This window comes from Nyctereutes procyonoides, unplaced genomic scaffold (genome assembly GCF_905146905.1).
Source record: "Nyctereutes procyonoides isolate TBG_1078 unplaced genomic scaffold, NYPRO_anot_genome, whole genome shotgun sequence".
Taxonomy (NCBI): domain Eukaryota; kingdom Metazoa; phylum Chordata; class Mammalia; order Carnivora; family Canidae; genus Nyctereutes; species Nyctereutes procyonoides.
This window is the reverse complement of record NW_026575160.1, coordinates 9,282,829-9,307,608: the sequence shown is the minus strand read 5'-3', so window position 1 is coordinate 9,307,608 and position 24,780 is coordinate 9,282,829. Positions and strand designations below refer to the sequence as shown.

Here is a 24,780-nt window from a genome sequence, read left to right as displayed (position 1 = left end):
TTGATGTAGAACAAAAGCAGCAATAAATAGTTCAGGTAGCAACTCAACTCTGCACTCCCTGACTACAATGCAAATAGGACAAGAGCAAATTATTTTCTTTGAAGAGCCGTTGTGCATAAATGCTGTTGAAAAGCATTCCTTGTGCCCAGACTAACAAAGCATTGTTTCTCTGGGTGATCTCCTAGGACACTGAAATTGTTGTGTCATACAAAACCACTCATAGTGAGGGGACTCTACTTGTGTAGCTCGAGTGCAAAAACAAAGGTTCTAAAGACTATTTTGTAAGCCTCAATAAATATTTGATGAATGACTGAGTAGCTGCCAATTATGAAGAGTACACCGCGCTAAGTGTCAACTATATCCATGTGGGGGATGGGTATTAGAAAGATAAAATACATTCTTCCAACTTAAATTGCTTTGTAATCTGTCAGAGTAAATGGGAAGCACCCAGGAACTATTCCATGGGACAGAATGTGTTAACTTCCAGCAGGAGGCTTACGGGTTATGGAAAGAAAATGCTCTGAAGGCAACATTCCCTGCAGGAATTATCAAAACAGACCAGGGAACAAGGGCTTTATTTTTTTTTTATTTTTTATTTTTTGGAACAAGGGCTTTAAATGTCTTTGTCCTTCATCTCCTCCTTCCACCCTTCTCATCAAAACTCTGTACCTTCATCTGTACGGTCTCACTTTGCATTTCCAATTGATCCCATGGAACCCAAATATCATTTGGAGTCCCTTCAGGAGTAATGGGTACAAAGGTCACATCCCTGGGCTCAAACACCTTAAGCCCTTACCGGTTACAGTAGACCTGCTATTACCTGCTTCATATTTAGGGATTCCAAGTAAGATTCTACTTGATAAAGAGATTTTCCTTGAAATCCAAAGATCAGATAATCTCCAAAGTCTCAATGATACGATCTCTACAAAGAGGTAGCACTGATTCTGTGACTGAGTGTAATGACTGGGTTGCAGCAGGCAGAAATTAGGGCAAGATCCCTTGAGATCCTGTAGGGTAAGACTACCAGCGCAGGTTGGATAGAATAGAGCTCCAATGGCAACTGGACAGTATTCAGAGGCTAAAGGCAGTCAGTGAAGGCTTCTTAACAAGGAAAGGACTTGATAAAATCCATACTTTAACATTTAATCCTGCCTCAGACAGTACTGTAGATACGGAGTGAGTGAGGACACAGCCACAGACCAAAGCATTGGCAAGTATTTGGGAAATGTTATAACTGCTAATGACTGTGAAGAAGAAACAAACAGTAACTATCACAAGCCAGTTTAATTAAAATAAAATTGGGGTACTACTATCCTCCACGTGCCATTTGTATTGTCTACAAATTTTACTTTTTTCTCTTGAGCAGCCTGAATTACTGACAGAGGCACATGTGTAGCTAGAAGGTGGCCCACTTTCAAAATATTAAAAAGCCAAACATTTTCAATAATTCATGATCTACAATGAGCCTAACTCTTATAATACAAATTCTAGAAGCCATAGCTAAAATCCCCCATATTGAAGGCCTGTGTTATAACTGGTTTCTCTATTTTAAGGTCCAAGATCCAGCTCAAAGAATACCCAAAGCTTTCTAAAAACAAATATTTGCAGTGTGCCTCACACTATTTCATCTCTCACTCTTGTTATGTACCTATTATTCCACATTTCATCTCTGTGTCTAAGTAGATTTCAGTTTAGGGACAGCTTTATAGTTAAATAGAATTTAGTAATGCATCTGTATTATTAATTCTTTATAGTTTCTATAGTCAAAAGAGAGCAACTGTAAATACACTGTTGCATTAATCCTCACAAACAAAACAAGAGCTAGAAAAGGCAGTAGCTGCTGTGAGAAGTTTGACGTTTTCTCAGAAAGTTAAACTTGGAATCACCCTAGGACCCAGCAATTTCACTTCTGTGTTACAAAAAGAAATTGAAAATAGGTACCAAGGAAGGGAGGGAGGGAGGGAGGGAGGGAGGGAGGGAGGGAGGGAGGGAGGGAGGGAGGGAGGGAAAAAAGTACTCAAATAAATACTTGCGCACCCATGCTCATAGCAGCATTATTCACAATTGCCAAAAGATGGAAACAACCCAAATGTCCCCAAGTCCAACAACAGATGAAAAGCTTAACAAGTTGTGGTAGATGTAAGTAAACACAATGTACCGGTGTTGAGACACAAGGAAGAATACAGCATTCACATGCCTCAGTGTCATTGAACCTCAACAATATTATGCCAAGTGTTAGAAGCCAGACACAAAATACCTGCTATTGCACAATTCCATTTACACGAAGTTTCTAGAATAAGTAAACCCACAGAAACAGGCAAAGACTGGCAGCAGCCAAGGACTGGTTGCAGGGTGGTAGGGAAGAGTAATGGGGATGGGTGGCTAATGAGTGCAGAGGTTCTCTTCCAAGTGATAAAAATGTTCTGAGATCAGAGGTGGCAGTTACATGACATTACGTACGTACTAAACGCTAGGCACTCTGAAATGATAACTTGTATGGTATGTGAACTGTGAATCTGACCTCAACAAACAAGTGGGAAACTGGAGACCATACAAATTTTAAAAGTGAAGGATCTGGAGAGAGATTTCACTGAACAGGAAGCATGCTCTGAGGCAAGTTGACGGAGTGGACTCATCTGGTCCTTGAAAACAAATTCGAGTCCCAGGCTCCGATCACAAGTTTTCTTAAGTTAATGGGTCCACTACTCACATTTGCAAGGTTAAGTGTCAGCCCATTCTGGAAGCTAGTGAGTAATGCAAATATCTGTAGATCTTCCACATAGGCATGGGAATAGAAGCTCGACTGTGAGAACCTGATTCATGGTTTCAGTTTAACTAAAAAGACTTTGATCTTCACTGAGCACAGAGCAGCCACCAAGTCTTTCCAGAGCATAGCAACAGAAGAACGACACAGAACTCTTATTTAGAAAACAGTGATTTCTCCATCCAAATTGGACTTTATTTTCTATTAAAATGTCCATGATAGGTTTCCAAAGACTAGGACCCTTCCAAAGACTAGGGATATGTTTCATGTCTGAAAAGGATGGTTAAGTGGAACTCCAAGGAGCAGCTCCAAGGCTGTTGGCTAACTACCTCCTAACATGAAGGCAGTGAGCACAGCCGTCAGCTGGGGTATGTTGGCATGAAACACACCTAGATTCATGCTGGCTGGATCAGTGATTCGTGTGACCTTGAAAGATGTATTAAATCTCTTTAAGTTTCCAATTCCTAACCTGTCAAGTGCCTACAGTTATCTACAGTACAGGGTGTCATAGGATGTCCTAAGAGAGGGCATGTAAAGAACTAGGCTAAAGGAAGTGCCAACTTATGTTAATTATGGGTCTTTTACGACTACACTTACCTCCAACTGAATATAGACTTGCTCAGGCATCTTCTGGCCGTAGTTTTCCAAGAGTATGATGGTCTGTTTTAGTGGCTCAAAGAGTTCATCCGTAGTTCTCTGTCGGCTTCTTACTGCCAGAAGATGCCCCATGATATCAACTAAGCCATCGTGATCACCCTCACTTAAATCTTTCTGAAGTCCAGCATCTGTCTCCTTTATAAATTCTTGTAGCTCGTTCAGACTATTAAATACATATTGCAGATATACATACACACATATACATACATGAACACAGACAAACCCAAATTAAGCTCATTAAAACCTTTAGAAGACTTCTGATAGGGAAATAATGAAAATAAGATTCTACTTAAACATTACTCATTATCTCTGTTAAGAAACTGGCAGTTTTTAATGTACTTAAGATTTATGTCTCAACTTTAGAAAGCAGTCTGGTGTTATAAGTTGTAATTTCAAACAATGAAGCATAGAAGACTACCTGTCTATGACAAATCTCAAAAGATGCTCCTGAAACATCCAGCTCCATTTCTTAATAATGTTCAGCAAGCTCACTTTGAAAGGCTTCATGTCCACCTTGAACCAACTATCAAATACTCTGAAGTCATCAAACTTGCTCATCTGAACATACAGAGCTTCATAAATGTCGATCTATAATTAGAAAAAAATTCCTTTAACAGTTGAATAAAAAATGAGCAACTACATCGAATACTAAGTGTTTTCCTTGCCTGTTCTTTGAATTGTTCGAGAGTTGGTGGTTGTGCAGGGACTTCTTCATACACATGAGCAACCACTTCCTCAGATGACACAGTCTGGCCATACAGGAGAAAATGCTTCATAAACTCAGCTCGGTCATCAACCCAGAGGTACGCGTATGTGTCCAGGGTATTTCTGAAGTCCAAGACTTTGTTGATGACATCTGCCACTCTGTTCATTATCTCCTGCCTGACCTCTACCAGGCCCAACATATTCTCCATGTCATTCTAAATGACAGGAAAAGCAAGCGTTTGTTAAAACCAACCCGCTCTGTCAATTACATACAATCTACCATCGCCCAACGCCATTCTTCAAAGGGAGAATAGTTGGTAAAATCAACAACAGTGTTTTTTCCCAAATTTTCCTTTCCTTGTGCTCCCCATTATCTCAATTCATTGTTAAATCATTAATATGAAAGGTCATACACATTTTCAGAGGAAATACCTGATAATTTGCTATTTCCAGATGTGCTGCTACTCGCTTCATCTGAGCAGACATTCTACAACTGCTGCAAAGCATTTCTTCTACGAGATCATAGAAGCCATCCCCAGCCTCTCTTTCTAAAGAAGGTTTAAAAAGAATATCAGGGGGCATTAAGATCATCTGTGCTTGAAAAAATGGTACGGGTTTCAGCTGTTTCTCCGTATTCATCAGAAAGAAGTCTAAGTCATGCATTATAGCTTGAAAAAAGCCTTCTACCACAATGTCATCAATGAATTCCACATAAATCTTCCAGGTATCCAGAGAAGGATTAGCTTTGAAGAGCTTCCTATTTTCCTAGAAACATAAATATTAATAGAGGAGTACAAGCAATAATGAGTACAAAGATGAAAGCTTTCCATTTAAATGTTTTGTTAAAGAAGGGACTGCATTTTTGTGCACAGGATAGGAACATTTAAATGCCAGGTCACAGAACCTTAAGCTGAACACTAAATATCTGAGCAGATATTTGGTAACACTTAGTATCAGTTATAAAATACATTCAAAAGTCATCCTTTAAAGGAAAAATCATTATGAAAATTGCTGTCTTCAAATACAAACAATAAATCCATGAGTTTTTAATGCTTTCTATATGTACTAGACATTTAGAAGGCATTCATGCTCTATCCCTAACTCTATGTGGCCTTGGGCTTTGTCTTCCATGCCCTTATGTGTAAATGATGTTTCCCGAACTAATCTTTCAGAGAACACTGCTCTGGGCTATCCAAAGATCACTAAGTCAGCAGAGCGCTAAGTACTCTAAGTCTTTCTTGGAGATTCACTCTACTACAATTAAAAATCAACTTAACTTGGTTTACCCAAAACAACCAAACACTTTGTGCAAACCACCTATAAGCAACCTATGGAACAGTAACTCAACTTGGGGAACAACAGCTGGGTATGGTCAAAACTCCCTTTGTGTTTCAACAGTATTAAGTTCTTCTACCTTGACATCTCCCAAGAGTATGGGTCATGAACAGGTCAACAGGGCATGACACGGTCAGACATGGATATGGTTTAGGACTGCTAGAGGTTGAGCCTACAGTGTGGCAGGACTAAGGACATAGATTTGAAAAGGTCAGCTGGGTAGCAAGAGTTGATTCCAGATATATCCAGAGATATCTTTCTGAGTGGTAAAGCTTACATAGTCATACAGTCCAGAGCGCAGATGCCCAAGGCAGAAACTAGAGCACAGAGAAGAGGGAGTACTGAAACGAGAGCTGTTTATAGGGTTGACTATACTCTGTCCTTTCTTTGATCATTTGCTACTGTGGATATATGATCCAGATTCAAAGGTGTGTGTTACATGCAAGAACCATAGCTACAGAAGTAATAAGATAGGTCCAAGATTGGAAAGTTCTTTGAGGGATTTCTTGCCCTCAACAAATTTAGGGACCTCTTTTTTCACGATGCCAAACTGCCCAACCAGGTAGAACCATTCACAGCTCTATGTGTCTGTAGTGTATGTGACCTACACCCCCAGAGTCATGTGTTGTGCCACAGATATCCTGGGCAGCTGTACATAGCAGTCCTGGCTCCTTTGTAGGCACTAAAAAGGAGAAGTATAGATCTTAGAGCTGGAAAAAAAAAAATCCTTAAAGACCATCTTGTTTAGCCTATTCATTTGAAAGATATAAAAACAAAGACCTTTAATACACCAACAGTCACACTGGTAGGAAGCTAGCACCTAAGCTAGGAAAAAAAAAAAAGACCTCTTGACTCCCTTGGGCAGTCCGGGAGGCTCAGTGGTTTAGCGCCGCCTTCAGCCCAGGACATGATCCTAGAGACCCGGAATCAAGTCCCACGTCAGGCTCCCTGCATGGAGCCGGCTTCTCCCTCTGCCTGTGTCTCTGCCTCTCTCTCTCTCTCTCTCTCTCTCTCTCTTTCTCATGAACAAATAAAATCTTAAAACAAAAAAAGACCTCTTGATTCCCTAAAAAGGACTCTTCCAAACATTCACAGTACAGTATCTGTGACTGCTCATTGTTGATACTTTTTCATCCCAAGATATCCAGTTTATATACTGCAATGCCATTCATAAGAATTGTTTTTATTTTCAACATTTTAATATAAAGAGAAAAAGGGAAGAAGGGCTCGGGGTCACTCAGTGATGGCTCAGGTCCCTTCCAGATCCAAGCTTTCATGGTTCTACCCTTCTTTCTTCATCTTGGACTCTGCCTGCAAACTATTGCCTGAGATCCCCCAGCCACACAGGGTGCAGCATGAAAAGGCAGAAATGACCTACCCTCTGTAATATTTCCACAAATTTCCCCCCAGTGACACTCCTCAGTGGAAGTCTGAGGACCAGGCTCAAAATCATGGGCTGATATGGGGGAGGGGGGGTGCGGGGAATGATTTTATACCTATTTTGAAGTTGACTTCTCTCAATTTAGAGTTTTTCCTCTGTTCCCATACTGAGAACAAGGTCTCCAGAGTTGCTTAGTTTCTGACTTAAGGAAAAAAGAATAGAGCCCATCTTTTAGTAGAAAACTTCCAACCTTATCTTCTGAGGGGACCAAATTCTTAGAATAATCCTCAATGCCTCCCTCTATGATGCTTCACATCCAGCCTATTAGGAAATTCTGTTTGTTCTACTGAAAATATATCCAGAATCCAGCCACTTCTGACCGGCTCCATCATCACCGCCCCCAGCCCAGGCATCGCCCATCTGTCACCTAGGTCACTGCCACAGTAACCCACCAGGCCCTCTGCCTTTCCTGTGCTCCTGGCGTTGCAACACGACAACAAGCCAGTCTCTCTTCCAAATGAAAGGCAGATCATGTTTACTTCCCTCTCTTCCAAGTCCTGCAATGAGCTGCCCACGTAGCCCAGAGTAAAAGCCCAAGTGTGTACAGAGGCCTGCGAGGACTTCCCTGATGTGCCCGTCCCCCTCCTCACACCCCGTGAGCATCTGACTTCAGCTCATCGTACTCTCCACCCCGCTACTCCCTCAGCTGCCCCACATGCACCTCCCTGCACGGAACACATGCCATGGTCCTCCCTGAAGCCTGTTTCCTCTGTCTGGAATATTCCTTTCCCAGTACTCACTACGTGGACTCCGTAACTTCCTACTCATCTTACCTTCTCATTTAGGCCCATGCTGATCATCCTACTTAAAACCCCAGCCCAGCACTCCAAAACTCCTGCGCCCTGCTCTTATTTCATCTTTGTTTTGCAGCACTCAACCAATTCTAACGTCCCTGCCTTACACCTGCTGCTTATTCCGTCTCTCCCCTCACTAGGATGCGAGCGGCACAGAAGCAAGGCTCTTTATTCTGTTCACTCAAATATCTTAAGAATCTAAAAAGGGTACTAGGGCCCTTAGGAGGCTCACCCTAAGCGAATGACAATGGAATACTAAACTACGTGATTGGCTATAGTCAATTTCAGGAGAAAAACCATGGTCTGTTGCTTGTTCTCCCACTGAGAGTTAGCCTAGAGACAAGTGTCTTCACTTAACGCCTGAGAAAATTCAGGCCTGGATTTTGGAAAACACAAGACTAAACAACCTGGTTTCCAACCTCTACAGGGGGCAAACCCCAGGCCATGGTGCTCTGTGATGGTGGTGTGTGTGCACAGTGAGGGTGTCATTGCCCTGGCCAAAGGAGAGTGTCATGGTCTGAGGACCACATACATCTATAGAGATGATGCCGTGTAATGAACATGCTCCAAAGGAAATACGGAATATGCTTTTTTTGTTCCCATCCTTTTTTCCTTAATAAGAGCGAAAATGAACTTCCCTGTATGTATCTCCCTCGAGCTGCCCGGCTGTGAGCGCCTCATTCCTGTCCTTTGCCCTCCTCCCTCCAGTTACTGCAGATGAACTCCCCAAATTCTTAGCTACAGCCAACTCCCACATGTATTTACAAAATCCCTTTCCTTCCAGGACTTAACCTCTGACAATTATTTTCCCTCTACTAGATCACTCCCATCAACATACAATCACTCAGAAACCTCAACCAACATTAAAAATAAAATCCTCCCCATCTCTGACACACCCCAGGCCCTGCAGAGTGTTTAGTTCCGGCCACCTCAGACATCCTCAGTTTAGTGGCTTTCTGGTCCCATTTCTCCCATTCTTGTCAGCCACTCCAATCTAGCTTCCGCTGTATCAAGTTAGCTCTGTCACAGCCATCAAAGGCCTCCACGCTGCAACATCTGCCAGCCTCCGCCCTCATTTTCAGGTCCTGAAGGAGTATGGGACAAAGTCAAATGCTTTCTCCTCCTTGGCATCTCTTCTTGACTTGTTTTCCAGGACAGCATCTCCCTCGATTTTTCCTTCTGCTTCACTTGCCTCCTTTTTAGCATCCTGTGCTGGACCCTCCCCTTCTCCCTGGCCTCAGAGATGACTTCAGGGTCAGTCCTTGGACCTCTCCTCTACCTATTAATCCCTACATTAATCCCTACTTGAACTCCTCTAAGTCCCTGGCTTTACATATGACATACGTGCTCCTGGCTCTCAATTCTATGTCACTGGCCTGGTCTTCTACCCCAAACTCCAGGTCTGTGGGCATATGTGTCTAATTAACATGGGCCAAACCAAAGCCTCTCTTTTCTTTTCTTTTTTTTTTTTTTAAGATTTTATTTATTCATGACAGACACAGAGAGAAAGAGGCAGAGACACACGCAGAGGGAGAAGCAGGCTCCACACAGAGAGCCCGATGTGGGACTCCATCCCGGGTCTCCAGGATCACACCCCAGGCTGAAGGCGGCACTAAACTGCTGGGCCACCGGGGCTGCCCCAAGCCTCTCTTTTCTATACAAAATCCACTCTATCACAGTTCTCCCCCATATCAGTAAAGGCAAACTCCAATTTTCCAGTTGCTCAGACCAAAAAATTTGAATCCATCCTTGAATTCTCTCTCTCCTGACTCATCATAGCAAATCCTGTCGGCTCTACCTTCAAAATATATCTAGCATGATTGTTTCAATCACTACCATTCTGACCCAAGCCGTTATCACCTGAATTATGATAATAATCTCTCAAAGGTCTCTTTACCTCCTACCACCTCCTTGCTCCCCTCTGATTTACACTCAACAGGCTAGCCTTTGAGTAGAGAGTGTCTGGCTGCTATTTCACCTCATGGTAAAAACCCAAGTTCTCATAATGGCCTGTCAATACCATGTATCTGTCCTTGGTCCCTTCCAAGCTTCATCAACTACTACTATTCCCCTTGCAAATTCTGCTTCAGGCATCCTGGCTCTCTAACTGATCCTTGGATAGACCACCTGTGCTTCTTCCTCAAACTTCTATACTTTTTTGCTACCTAGAACACCCTTCTCCTGATATACACATGGCTCATTCTCTTTCCCTTTCAGGTCTCTGCAGAACTGCTACCTTAGTATGGAAGGGTTTCAGATCACCGCATATAAAAATACACTGCATACCAATGATTCCCTATCCTACCTGCTGTGTATATACATATAATATATATATGTATATTATATATAATATATATGTATATTTTTTTACCATTTCTCCAATGACCAATTGACCTATTCCATATATGTCATTTTCTCTACCTTTTCCAACTAGAATGTAAGGTCCAAGAGATAAGGGACTTTTTGTTTGGTTGCATTTGTTTTCTTTTTCTGCCTTGTTTCTTTGGTTTTATTTTTGTCTTCTCTTAAATTGATAACTCTAGAATAGTGCCTGTTAACTGTTTTTGAAAATTCAAATACATAGTAAAAGGAGAGTGACTATTGTCCACCATTACGAGAAGGCTGAGAGGGTGGCAGGAGGTGACACGGTCAAGATGGCTGGCACCTACAGGCATTCTTCAAACAGCGCCAGCTATGAATAGCATCCAAAAGAGCATGTAGCTATGACAAAGACAAGGATTCCAGCTTTAGGCTTTCTGTTTCATCAATATATCTCACATTCCAATCTCTTCCCTCAGGAATGAAAATAAGCAAGGGCTGCAGAAATTGTAGGCCCGTGAAAAAACTGGAGGTGAGCAATGCAAATTCCTCCATTTTAAATGCTTAACAAAATCATACATAAAGCTCTCTCCAGCCCAATAAAGGAATCCAACATTATTAGGTTACGTCTGCTCTTTTGTCAACTAATTGAAAAGATCCTCAGTCAATGTCAAAACCTTAAAAGCAATTACCTCCACCAAGTTATGTATCCTGCAGCCATCTTCTTGAATTAGCTTGTATTTTTTCATAAACAAATCAGCCTTGTCCTCCAAAGTAAAGGCAGTCTCCCTTCTGTGCTCCCTCCTGGGAAGGAGCGTACACTCTGCCCAAGCTTTCATGGTTTGCTGGATCACTTTAACATTGCTCTGTGTGTGCTCCACTCTGTGTGCCAATTCAGACGTGGCTGTTTTCACCCTCTCGATGTATTCGCAGCAGTCATCCTGCCACGTCAGTGACGTCACGGCTGCCTGCAGTTGCTCATCCAGGGCCTTCAGCTCATCTTCAACCAGAGGGTATTCCACTTCCAGAAGAGTCTGCTTCAACTTATTATAGCCTTGCACAAGAAGTTCAAGATTTCCAATGTACTGGGAAAAGGAAATCCCAAGACAAAAAGTACCAAATATTTAAAGCTACATATCTTAGAGGCATAAAAGTATTATAGGTCTACATGGTCAGCATTACAAATCAAAATATTTCGGTTCAAAAAATGCCCTAATATCTACAAACACTAACCTTTAAAATAGTGTTTCTTTTTTTGAAGATGGCTAAAGCTGAATCCGGTATGTCGGACTTCTTCAACATCAAAAGGTATTTCACTTCTCTCAATACAGCCACAAGCTATTAAAAGAAAATCAAGGATTATTGTGTATTTTAAGAATGTCATTCTCTTTTAACACATTAAAATCCAAACGCTTAAAATTTGATCCAATGATTATAATATTTTCAAATCCTCAATGTAAAAAGGCTATTGTTTCATATGTTTTTTTTATAGAAGTAATTATACATTCTTATGACACAGAAGTATAAATAACAAAGGTATAAATCACTGGCTGTGGCCCACAGTCAGAGAAAGAATTCAAGCAAAAGAGTGACATGTGCACATAGAGATGTGAAATGGAAGGCTATACAGGGACTCAATCTTTTCCCAATGCTGTTCTGCTACAATGTTTGTTTTGAAAACATAAATTTGTTGCAATATAACTGACAGACTAGCAATGTGGGCCTACCACAAATTTTGTCTGCTTAACTACAATTTCATTAGCAAGAAACACTAGGTAAATGCTAAAAACTGCACTCAACTGAAAGGCTTAGAAATATGCAAAATGCTCCTATGCCAACAGCCACCAAATACCTCAGTTCACTCAAGTATGATGAGCCACTCCCATTCACACAGGGGGTACAACTTTCTGCCTGGTATCAGACAGCCCTCCTTCTATCACCACAACAATGCACAAACTGCCCCCTGTCCAACACCCACTTCCATGAGCAAGCTTCCGGTCTTTGTCAAGGGTAAGTGGCAAATTTACTGTAGTATTTAAGTATTATTTGGCCATTTAAAATGTATAAAGTGCTGTTCTTCCTAGTTTCCTATTTTCTAATGCACCGCTGACAGCTTTTAAGTGCGCTAACCCTAACCCCCATCTTCCCCATAAGTGCTCTACTTTTTATTGTGCAATCTTTCATAGCACAGTGATTTTTAGGAATGCATATGTCATGTTGTAGCAGAAGTGACTATATCTATAAATCACAGGCTCCGAGGAAAAGACTGCATAACATGTTTAAAAGGTAAACCAGTTGACTTCCTTAGGCTGTCACACCACAGGTGAACTAGTACCATACATTTTGTTTTTAGAATCCCTTCAGGTACAATCACAGGAATTATTCCTGAAACATCTCAGGAATTTAGATTCTTTAAGCAGGTTTTATGAAATCAGACATAGAAGGAATCCTAAGTTCTTTTTTTAAAAAATATTTTATTTATTTACTGAGACACAGAGAGAGAGAGAGAGAGAGAGAGAGAGAGAGACAGAGAGAGAGAAGCAGAGAGAGAAGCAGGCTCCATGCAAGGAACCCAAGGTGGGACTCGATCCCGGGTCTCCAGGATCACACCCCAGGCTGCAGGCGGCGCTAAACCGCTGCGCCACTGGGGCTGCCCAAATCCTAAGTTCTCTCAGTCATATTTATATACGTGTGCTAAGGTTTGTAAACATAATTAAGCGATGCTATTTTTTGTAATAATTTAGGACAACAGATGAGAATTTGGGTGCAGATTATAACAAATCCACTGAGGCTAACTTTCTCACTTCTTACCTAGACATACATTCGAACTGACATGAAAGACAGGACAATCACTAAAAAAAACAGCACGTAATCTCCACTATCTAAAAAATTAGCCAAATGTTTACTAGTTTTTTTGTAATGACAACAAACAGATATTTTGTTTGCCCTTTCCTGTAAAGCATATTCATTTAAGTAAACAGAAAAGGTTTATTTTGTGCCTCCTACCAAGCTCTTAGAGTTGGAGACAGGTTAAAATATATACATACACATATATCATTTATCAGTTATAAGTACATATAGTATGTTACTCATAAATATGTATACACACAACCATCTATATATATAATTGCTATTAAAGTTCCTGCACTTTCATTATCACATAACATGAAATTTTGGGAAAATAAACTTATTCAGATAATCTATGAAATTTCTTTGTTAGGTGGTTTATCATAGGATAAAAACCATCTCTTCAATAAAGGTAATTTTCATCCTGGATATACTTAACTATTCATATTATTTGGGGTATTTATATGTTGTTTTATGTTTTTTTGAAAACCATTATATAAAAATTACCAATTTAACCAACATATAACAGTTTATTGCCCTCCTTGAAGGATATTCTCATTCCATGTTTTATGGATTCTCCAAATCTTACATGATAAAATTTTAATTAACTAAAAACGGTATGTGTGCTACAAATATAATTCATGCCAGAAAACTCTTATAAAACACTAATGACTACATTCAACTGAGCTAACATTTATTAAGTATTATCAAGTGCCCAACACTATGCTAGAAACACAGAACACAAAGATAAAATGAAATGTACCCTACTTTCAGCTCATTATCCAGTAAAGGTGGAAGCAGTAAATAATCGCAAGGCAAAAAAAAAAAGTAATTAATATGGCATTTGGGAAACAAATCTCTAAAACAAAGACTCATTAGAAGCTGATTTCAGTTATAATCCTCATAGGACTAACATTCTCCCAAATTAATGTAAATGACCGGAAGTATCAGGAATATACTTGTAATAAAAATAAAAATATATAAAACCTAGAAACGTCAGACCCCTACCTTTGGGTCAAAGTTGACACTGAGAAGACCATTTATGGCACTGAATTTAATCAAGGGTTGATTCAAATTGAATTCACAGATTTCATCCACGTTACTTTTCCATTCATCATAGATATGATTTTCAAATTGCTCTAGCAAAGCGACCATTTCAATATACTTCTGATAAACTAGGGCATCATCAGGACTTTCCAAGAATCTGTAGGAATATGATTTTTCTACTTTCCTACATATTAGATGTCAGCTTAACTACTTTACAATGAAACATACAATAGAAAGTAAAATTAAATGCACTATAGAAAACAGGAATAGAAATAAGAAACGCCAAATAATGCTTATGAATTGTTTTTGCCTTAAAAGATAGAGTTACAAAATGAAAGCAACTCCAGAGATGTAACCAAAGTACAAGAGCAGAAAGTTACCAGTTCCTACAAAGAAAAGAGGAAGGTACAGAATCTGTCAAATAAAAGGAGTGCTAGTAACTGAAGAAGAGGAACCAAAAACTACCAACATACTGCAGGTGCAAAGGAAAAGTGGGAAGAAAATATGTAAGGACCTGCAACGGGCAAACGGATGGAAGTTTTAAGGGTCCCACTGAATGTATTCTAAAACGATGGGGGGATGGATCTCTCTCGATGAACTCAGCCAACAAAAAGTTAAATAGGGCAATGACTCTTCAAGGGCTGAAATGAACAACTCACTACCCTCTAAAAAAAAACCTGCCTGTCTCATTAGGATAATTAATTTACCATGAAATAAGCCCAATAACTTACAAATACCGGAGAGATGCAAAGTTGGACCAAAACGTCTGAAGTCGTTCAAAGACCTCTTTAGCCCATTTGATGTTGCCTGAAGTAAATGGCATATTCCTGTGAAGAATGACATTTCCATGCTCGATCTGCAAAATCATATTTTGGTGAAGAGGGAGGAAGGGAATGTTTAATCAGCATGCATTTCCAACCTTGTAAGCAATTGTTCATTTTGGTAGTTTCACAGTACAAAGACGTGAAATGTTACGTGTTAAGTAATCTCAATAGTAGTTATGGGTCCTAGAGCAGGTTCTTCACCTGCAGAAGGCAATCAAATAAAGGGATAAAAGGTTTACCTTCCTTATCTAATCTTTAGATCTTGAGATAAATTCTAGCTGATGGCCACCACCCACAAAAATGAGGCTGGGGATGTGCTCAGCTTCATCCCCTACTTACCTGTTTCACATGCTCATTATACAATTGCTTACACGTATCCAATTCTGCATTAAACATGTGCACCAGTGTGCTGTAATGTGGGCTGAAAATTTCCATGACAACTGGTTTCTCTAGAAAATTCCCAAATACAGTCAAAAGCTGTAAAAATCAAGGTTAAAAGGTTAAGAACCATGGATTTTTAATATAGTTACTCAGTTATCTCCCCCATTAAACCTCCTTCATGACTAGGGTTAAAGCAAAAATCCAGAACCCGACAAGAATCAACTATATCCAAATCCAAAACAGTTTTCCAATAAAACAGATACAAAATGTAATTTCTGTTCCTTCGAGGAGTCCTAAACGAACTGTCAGCAATCCCTGCTCACGGTAACACTACTTCTTCCTGCTGGGCGCCAGGAAATGTGGCTGAGGATGCTTTGCAGATATAAAAGCAGAAGCAAAATCCATCCTTATTCACTCTCCCCTCCTATACAAGTGCTCTTTTGATGCAAATATCCCCAGTGAAGACCTCCAGGTCACACCACTAATATTATACCGAATGTTATCAGTTACTGTGACTGTCCTGTCCCCGGCAGCCTGTGTTCCAGGTCAGACCATGTAGTCACCCCAGCTGGCCTCGGGCAGCAGTGACCTGTTCCCAGGACAAGCACTCCACAGGCGGATAGTTCCTTTGATGTAAATGTTCTACCTCAAACTAATGCCTTGAACTAATCACCTTCTCCCTTGCTCAGGAAGAGAACCAGGACACAGCAGCTGAACCTACAGCAGTCAAACTAGTAGGGAACAAGCCTACTAGCAAGGAGAAGAGGCCAATGAGTAGGGAGACCAAAAAAACAAAACATGTGACCTTAAAAGGAACACATTACCAGCAGCAAAAAAGTAAAGGTCCTCCAAATGTCCTTGCACAGTCCATGACCCCCTGCCCAGATCCCAGCTAACTTCCCCCACCAGATTCCACAAAGCTCAGCTACTTGCAAGCCTAACCTTGGGTATCCATTAGCCTCCAGCCTTACTTTTGGCCCCATGTGGACCCTGTGTGAGACAGCTTTCTTTGAAAGCACAATTGTGTAATTAAAACACGTATTTCTCCATAAGCAGTGTTTATATAATGCTGACAAGGTGGCCAGGTGCTGTATTTTTTTTTAATTTCTATTTATTTATGATAGTCACACAGAGAGAGAGAGAAAGAGAGAGAGAGAGAGAGACATAGGCAGAGGGAGAAGCAGGCTCCATGCACCGGGAGCCCGACATGGGATTCGAGCCCGGGTCTCCAGGATCGCGCCCTGGGCCAAAGGCAGGCGCCAAACCGCTGCGCCACCCAGGGATCCCCAGGTGCTGTATTTTAACTGTTATCATAGGTTTCAGGTAAAAAAATGGAGCGGTGGAGAGGTAGTATGTTCCCCAAATTCACACCGCTGGTGGCAGAGCTGGCATTTGACATTGGGCAGTCTGGCACTAGGGTCTGTGCTTCCCTGTGTGGGCTCTCAACAACCATGGTGCCACTGAAAATTATTTTTGTCACTTGCTGACTGTGTGGGCTTCATAAAATGTTAGTTATTAGGCCTGTTATAGAGATATTTCTTTAAAAGAAGATACTTCCTTGGGGTGCCTGGGTGGCCCAGTCGGTTAAGCATCTGCTTTTGGCTCAGGTCCTGCTCCCACGTTCCTGCCTCAGGCTCCCTGCTCAGTAGGGAGCCTCCTTCTCCCTCTCCTCCTCCTCCCACTCATGCTCTCTCACGCACACACTTTCTCTCTCAAATAAATAAAATCTTTAAAGATAAAAAAAGATACCTCCTCAAAGTAAGAAAATACCATGAGCAGAAAACCATATACCAAGCTTGGTCTGTGCCTTATTAGCAACATGCCCAAAAAGAAAGCTTTTTTAATTCTTTTTAGGGAAATAATAGGTGTTCTTCAAAATTTGTTTTCCTTAAACAATGGTTGACCAGGACGTGGAGAAAAAAGGAACCCTCGTGCACTTTTGGTGGGAATGCGAGCTGGTGTAATCACCATGGAAAACAGTATGGAGGTTCATCACAAAATCAAAAATGGAACTACTATATATGTTCCAGTAATTGCACTACTGGGTATTTACCCAAATACAATAACACTAATGTGAAAAGATATATGCGCCACTATGCTCACTGTAGCGTTATTTACAACAGCCAAACATGGAAGTATCCCATCAAGAGGTGAATGGAGGGGCAGCCCCGGTGGCACAGCATTTAGTGCTACCTGCAGCCCGGGGTGTGATCCTGGGGACCTGGGATCGAGTCCCATGTCGGGATCCCTGCATGGAGCCTGCTTCTCCCTCTGCTTGTGTCTCTGCCTCTCTCTCTCTCTCTATGAATAAATAAATTTTAAAAATCTTTAAAAAAAAGAGGTGAATGGATAAAGAAGTGGAACATATATTTTTTTCAATGGAATATTAGACATAAAAATGAATGCAATCTTGCCATTTACAACATGGATAGATCTAGAGGGTATAATGCTCAGCGAAACAAGTCATGCAGAGAAAGACAATACCCTATGATTTCACTCATATGTGGAATTTAAGAAACAAAGCAAAGGAAAAAAAGAAATGAAAAACCTCTTAACTATAGAGAACTGGTGGTTATCAGGGGGCGGTGGGTGGGGGTGGGGATGGGTAAAATAGGTGATGAGGAATAGAGAGGTACACTTACAATGAGTGCTGAGTAACGTACAGAAACTGTTGAATCACTATATTGTACACCTGAAACTAATATAACACTGTATGTTAATTATGCTGGAATTCAAGTAAAATTATAGGAAAAATATCATTTTCTTTAAAAACTGCCTCATTAACATTCTCTAAATTTTTACATCAACTACATTCACTGAAAAAAAAAACTCACAAAGAAAAAACTATATAAAGTAAAATGTAAATCTAACTATGTTTTAGAGGTCAGTTTAGACACATTTGGCTTTTCCCCCTACCCAGTCATATCCACTATAACCAGTATAGAAACTGCTAAATATTTAAAGACCTGCTTGGTTAGCTGCTACCTAGCAAAATGCAAATTAACTTTCTTCTTCCAACCACTATCTTGTTGACTTCGGATTTCAGGTTAACGTTCAAAAGCCAACACTGATTTCACAAACAAGTGCACTCTACCAACACCGGGGAAATGCATTTACTCCACAACTTGTTCTTTCAAATGCTTACTGTACTGACCACAACTCAAACACTAGGAGCTTCCCAGCTGCCTCTCAACTTGCCTACCTGATATGCTTATTGAGATTTGACTCCAAGTACACAAGAGAAAAGATACAGAAAAAAATATTCTTTTGAGATACTGAAAAGTCCACAAATGGTAGTAAAGAAAAGTTTTAACCTTTTAGCTAGTACACATTGTCCTAATTTTTCAGCATTACAGATACATAAAAACTACCCTCTGGGATGAGAACGGGGCGGGGGGGCATATGAACCTCTTGCTTCCTTGTCATCATGAAACTGAGAGCTATTTTGTGAAGAGTTTAGACTTCTTCTTTCTGATCAGCCTCAAAAGATGAAAAATGGACTCCCACCACATGCTTCTTGCCCTGAATATACCATCTGAGATCCATACAGTTTACCTTTTCTTCTACTTCTGTTTCACTACGTAACATGGCTTTTCATAATGCTGTTGCCACTAATGAAGTAGTACGTCTTTGTATTTTTCCTAGGTTTGCCTCTTCACAAGATTTCTTCAATCTCTTACCACCTGAACCACTGTACACTTCATAATTTTCAAGCCTTCAAATTTACTGCATAAAGACTTTTCTGGATACTTTATCTTATACATTTCGGTCTACCTTCATGCAGACACTGTAAATTCTGGAGAAACATCTTTTAGTGTTGTGCTTTGTCTTGTTTTTTTTTTACTCAGTGCCAACATTGTAGGCTTTGAACTACAGTTTCCTATTAGGGTAGAACACTGTTTGGTCCCATTGCCCTTCCTGGTCATGTCTTTGCCGAGAGCAGGCATGAATCATGGTCTTCAGAAAACTGTCTGTAAGTATTTATTCCCTGGAACCTAAAGGCAAAATAGAGATCATCATCCTGTACCTACGTTAGAAATAATTTTTCCAGGATCCCTGGGTGGCGCAGCGGTTTGGCGCCTGCCTTTGGCCCAGGGCGCGATCCTGGAGACCCGGGATCGAATCCCACGTCGGGCTCCCGGTGCATGGAGCCTGCTTCTCCCTCTGCCTATGTCTCTGCCTCTCTCTCTAGCTCTGTCTCTGTGTGACTATCGTAAATAAATAAAAATTAAAAAAAAAAAAAAAGAAATAATTTTTCCTCAATATGTGACCCTGTAATTTTTTCTTTCTGCTACTACTATTCCTGCTCTGACTAGCAGTCGGTCCACACAACTTCAAGCAGTGCGTAGATGTCTGCTTTATAAGACACAGAAGAAGGGGATCTAAAGTAACAAAACCTGTAAGATGATGTCCCAGGCCTGCAGAGCTACTGGGCAGGGGGGCTCTTGCTGTATGTTTCCATAGACAAGATACAAATATGTGCAAGGTTAAAGACAAAAAACATGACAAAAAGATAAAGTTGTTTAGAAACAGAAGTGGCACCTACTAAAATAGAATCCATTATTAACGGCTGTGCTACAGGAAGGAGGGAGACATGAATTAGAAAAGGTATGAGCCTCTGTAAAAACTCTTTCCTCCTGTTATTTATAAAAGTATGTAACAAAGTAGTTCCAGTAACACAGAGTATGATACATTATGTAGCCATTATAAAAGTAGTGAATTTGCTATAAAACCAGGAAAATTTTTATGATCCATTCCTAAGTAAAAAAGGTTATTGAAGAGGGTCAGCCAGTGATATCACTCTTGTCAAAGGGATACATGTATGCATACGTAGCCAAAGAAAAGCAGTGGCAGTATTAAATAGTAATTTCTGAGAGATGGGATCACAGGCAGCTAAATTTTACAATAATAAGCTATATATTTTGGCGAATAGCATCTCAGTTTCATCTACCAGCTCTTACAAAACAAAGAACTATTTGATCCTTATGAATGCTTTTCTTTTTTTCAAGTAGGCTCCATGCCAGTGTGGAGCCCATCATGGGGCTTGAACTCACAACCCTGAGATCATGACCTGAGCTGACATCAAGAGTCAGAGACTTAATCGACTGAGCCACCCCGGACCCAATCCCTGTGAGTTCTCTGTGATAAAAAGCTTGACTGGGGCCAGAAGACACTGGCACCTTCACCACCACCCAACCAGTCATGTGAATTTAAAGGTCGAAATCAAACAGTAGCCTGTGTAAAGTCTGTGTCTATTCTATTGTTTTGCACTGTCATTTTCAATGAATTGTGCCCACGATTCCCTAGGTGTGTTTCTTCGGGAACAAAATTCTCCATTCCTCTTTTGGGATGTCATCTGAATTTACACCTGACTTGCAGTTGACAAGCCAGTTTCACACAGTGTCCCTCGTCCCCACATCATAAGCTGTCCATTTGGGAGGTCTAAGAAAATGTGTTTCTTTTATCCAACGTGGAATACAAGTATCCCATACCACATTTCTTCATCTGTCCAACATTTTTTTCATTTCCTAACATCTGAAAGTGGACTATGTTATATAATTGATGGAATCATCATCATTATCTTTTTTTAAAAGATTTTATTTATTTATTTATTCATGAGAGACACAGAGAGAGAGAGAGGCAGAAACATAAGCAGAGGGAGAAGCAGGCTCCATGCAGGGAGCCCGATGCAGGACTTGATCCTGGGACTCTAAAATCACACCCTGAGCCAAAGGCAGGCACTAAACCGCTGAGGCACCCAGACGTCCCTCATCATCATCTTTTGGCAGCATTTTAATTTATGTACAAAAATAATGGTGTGTGTGATTACCAATAGTGTCTTATGCCTGATGAAATGTACATTTGTATACAAATTCCTATTTGTTTCAATCAGAGTAGCCAAGTGGGTAGGTGAACCCAACACACATAAGCAACAGTAAAGAGAAAATCTTGCATTAAGTCATTTTTCACTTTTCACAGTGGCAACATTTTGAATGAGGATTTCACAGGCCATGCCAAACTAGCTTTAAAGGTAACAAGAGCTCAAACACTGAATTTGAGAAAAGATCAATAGTCCAAAGTCCTAAAACGGACCTTGTCCCAAGCAAATACCATTCATTAGTGCATTAAGTAAAATGTAACTCAGTGAGGGGAATATCAACAGAATGTGACCAGTTAATAGTTTGCCTGGATCAGAAAGGAATGTATTCACTCCTTTCATCTAACAATCCGTATTATTCATTAGTAAAATATTCTTTAATGATAGCTTCTTCAGAACTAACCTTGAATGCAGCTTCTAAACCGTTGCAGTTAAAGAAACCTTCACAAAGAATTGTCCCAAGCCTTCTGTCAAAATCCAAAGTTTTCGACTTAAACGTGACATAATCACTTTCAAATTCCTGGAAGAGCCAAAGTAAGATGGTTTATGGGAAAGTATCCAACAGTGAAAATAGCCATCACATAGGTATGATGTGGCTCCCTCCCTCTCCCTCCCTGCCCCTCCCCTCCCCATCCATGTTTCATACTGGGATCCCAGACAAAACCAAGAAAGAGCTATATCTGACTAACTGTTCAAAATGGCAGCCTTAGAGGAACCTGGAGCACTTAGCACTGTCAGCCTGTCCTTTCCACTGGCTCAGACCCCCAGTGACACAACTCTGACCCGCCAGCCTGTCCTCCCTCTCTCCCAGTCCATTGTGATTATAAATGATAAAGCAAAGCCTGGCAAAAAAATCAAAAAGAAGCCACTGTCATCACAACTTCAGTCCATGTTTAAATAGGAGAGTTTTTTGTTTTGTTTTTCATGGAGCAGAAAGCCTAGCAAGAAGCACTTTCTTCAGGTGAGAAGTAAAATCACAGGTCTGTAAGAAAGCATGGTTGGTGATACAGATCAAACACAACGCTCTTGTGTCTTCCCAGTGTGTTAATATGCAGTTTAACAGCTCCCAGTTTCTTCTTAATACTTACCACCCACTCTCATAATCAGAAAGAATGAAATCACGGAAGAGTAACTATCACCCGTATGGCAGCGCAATTCACGGGGAAGAAGCCCCAGAAATTCACAAACACTGTGGGCTCTCCAATCAAATGGCCCCTAGAGCACACACCACACATTTCACATCATGAAGTCCTCTGTTACCTCTAGAAATCAAGCCTCATCTATTAATAACAGCAGTAATAAGGACAGCTAACATTCAGTTTTCTGTTCTAAATGCTTTAACTCCATTTGCATAACACATGGTGTAGGTAGTATTGTTGTTTTTTTTTTTAAGATTTATTTATTTATGATAGACAGAGAGAGAGAGAGAGGCAGAGACACAGGAGGAGGGAGAAGCAGGCTCCATGCTGGGAGCCCGACGTGGGACTCGATCCCGGGACTCCAGGATCGCACCCTGGGCCAAAGGCAGGTACTAAACCGCTGAGCCACCCAGGGATCCCCGATCGTATTGTTTCTATTTTATAGGTGACAAAACAAACTCAGAGAAGTCAAATCATCTGCCCGCAGTCACACCATTGCTACTTGGCAGAATCAGAATTTAAAGCCTGGCAACCGTGATGTTTCTAATGTCTCTATGAAGGACTGCCCCCTTGTGTGGACTTTCACACATCCTGAGAACAGAGTGTAATGGCAACGATCTAGGGCACTATGTGTCAACTACCACAATGTTATATTTAGCATCAAGAGGAAGTCTCCAGGTCTGAATGAGAGACAGTCTCTTCATTCAAGGATCACTGACTTTCAAAAAGTAAACAAAACCTCCCAACAAGTCCTAACAAGCCTAACTTATCCCTCCTCTAAGTATGGCAACAAGGAACATACAACTTGGGCAGCCTAGGTGGCTCAGCAGTTTAGCACCCCCTTGAGCCCAGGGCATAGTCCTGGAGACCCGGGATTGAGTCCTGGATCAGGCTCCCTGCATAGAGCCTACTTCTCCCTCTGCCTGTGTCTCTGCCCCCCCCCCCCCCGCGTCTCTCATAAATACATTAAAAAAAATCTTTTTTTTAATTGTTTTTTTTAATTTTTATTTATTTATGATAGTCACACACAGAGAGAGAGAGAGGCAGAGACACAGGCAGAGGGAGAAGCAGGCTCCATGCACCGGGAGCCTGACGTGGGACTCGATCCCGGGTCCCCAGGATCGCGCCCAAAGGCAGGCACTAAACTGCTGCGCCACCCAGGGTTCCCACATAAAAAAAAAATCTTAAAAAAAAAAAAAAAGAAACATACAACTTGAGATGCTCAAATATTACTTAAACAGTTAGTACTTAACATCTCAGCAAAGGGAAAAGGCAAATCTCTATCCCAACTGTCTCTCTTCCTCTCTCAAACTCTTTTACTCATTCAACCCAAATTCAGAACAGGCAATGGCATCTCTCCCCCATGGAGCCCCAAAGATAATCCCAACTCATTGTACAAATCTCAATTCATCATCTACTCTATGAAGCAGCTCTTTTAAGACACCCAAACAGGAATTTCAGCCATCTCCTTTGCTCCCTTCTCTCTGAGTCAAGTGCTATCTCTTCTCTTTAACACCTCTTGAGTACACCCACTGTGCTTCCTCTCTCAGGGTCACTCTGGTCCAGATCACCATTACCACTCACCTGGGTTTCTGCTAAGCACTTTCCAACTATTTCCTTCACCTCTGTTATTGTCCCTCTAATTCTTCAAAGTGCCATCTAAACAAGCTTCCTAAAATAGAAATCTTATGGGCACCTGGGTGGCTCAGTCGACTAAGCATCTGCCTTCAGCTTAGGTCATGATCCAGGGGTCCTGGAATCGAGGCCTGCATCGGGCTCCCTGCTCATCGAGGAGCCTGCTTCTCCTTCTCCCTCTGCAGGTCCCCCTGCTTGTGCACGCTTGCTCTATCAAAATCTTTAATAAGATAAAATAGAAATCTTATGATATCACTCTAATTCATAATTCTTATTTTTTAAGATAAAGTCTCAAAGTCTCACCATACGCCACAAAACCCTATGTGATCTGGACTGTATTTATTGCTCTGAACTATTCCAGCACCTTCTCCCCTCCCCCGTTCACAGTAGGATCTTGCCACACCTGCCTTGTCACATCCTCTCTGCAAGATACAATTTTCTGCTAATCCCTTTCTTTTTAACTACGCTTCACCTGCTTAATTTCTATTTATTTTTCAGTTCTATTTATCCTTCAGTAACTTTCTCAGTTTCCTTGCACCTCCTTTGGCAGGGGGCCTTTCACAAATGCTCTCACAGCACTCTGTACTTTTCATACCCTAGCACTGAGCACACTGGGTAACTGCCTACCTCTATTCTCCCCTGGAGTCAAAGCTCTGGGAGTATAATGAAGAGACTTAGTTTTCAGAGTTATAGTACCAATATTTAATAGGGTTCTTATAGCACATAGCTGTTTCTCGTTAAATACTTACTGAAGCATAAACAAAATGCTGGTATTACTCAAGAATCATTATACACATTATACATTGCAAAGTACAAACACATAGAGATTAAATATGCTACTAAAAAGCCAATGGGTCATTAAGGAAATCAAAGAGGAAATAAAAAAATACCTGAATACAAATAAAATGCAAACATAATGTTTCAAGATCTTTGAGACAAAGCAAAAGCAGTCCTAAGAGGGAAATTTATTGTAATATAGGCTTAAATCAAGAAACAAGAGAAATTTCAAAGAAC

General features: G+C 40.9%; 1 protein-coding gene across 1 annotated transcript in view; it reads right to left on the bottom strand.

The window, feature by feature from the left end:
- DNAH11 (dynein axonemal heavy chain 11) overlaps nucleotides 1-24,780 on the bottom strand; it is a 299,232-nt gene that overhangs the window by 254,810 nt on the left and 19,642 nt on the right. Inside the window, exons 7-16 of the mRNA XM_055314731.1 lie at nucleotides 21,396-21,512; nucleotides 15,073-15,210; nucleotides 14,641-14,765; nucleotides 13,871-14,066; nucleotides 11,249-11,353; nucleotides 10,708-11,100; nucleotides 4,559-4,891; nucleotides 4,087-4,341; nucleotides 3,840-4,009; nucleotides 3,362-3,584 (exon numbers count right to left, since the gene is read on the bottom strand). Coding sequence (XP_055170706.1) covers nucleotides 3,362-3,584; nucleotides 3,840-4,009; nucleotides 4,087-4,341; nucleotides 4,559-4,891; nucleotides 10,708-11,100; nucleotides 11,249-11,353; nucleotides 13,871-14,066; nucleotides 14,641-14,765; nucleotides 15,073-15,210; nucleotides 21,396-21,512 — 2,055 coding nt within the window. The remainder of the gene's footprint in view (nucleotides 1-3,361; nucleotides 3,585-3,839; nucleotides 4,010-4,086; nucleotides 4,342-4,558; nucleotides 4,892-10,707; nucleotides 11,101-11,248; nucleotides 11,354-13,870; nucleotides 14,067-14,640; nucleotides 14,766-15,072; nucleotides 15,211-21,395; nucleotides 21,513-24,780) is intronic.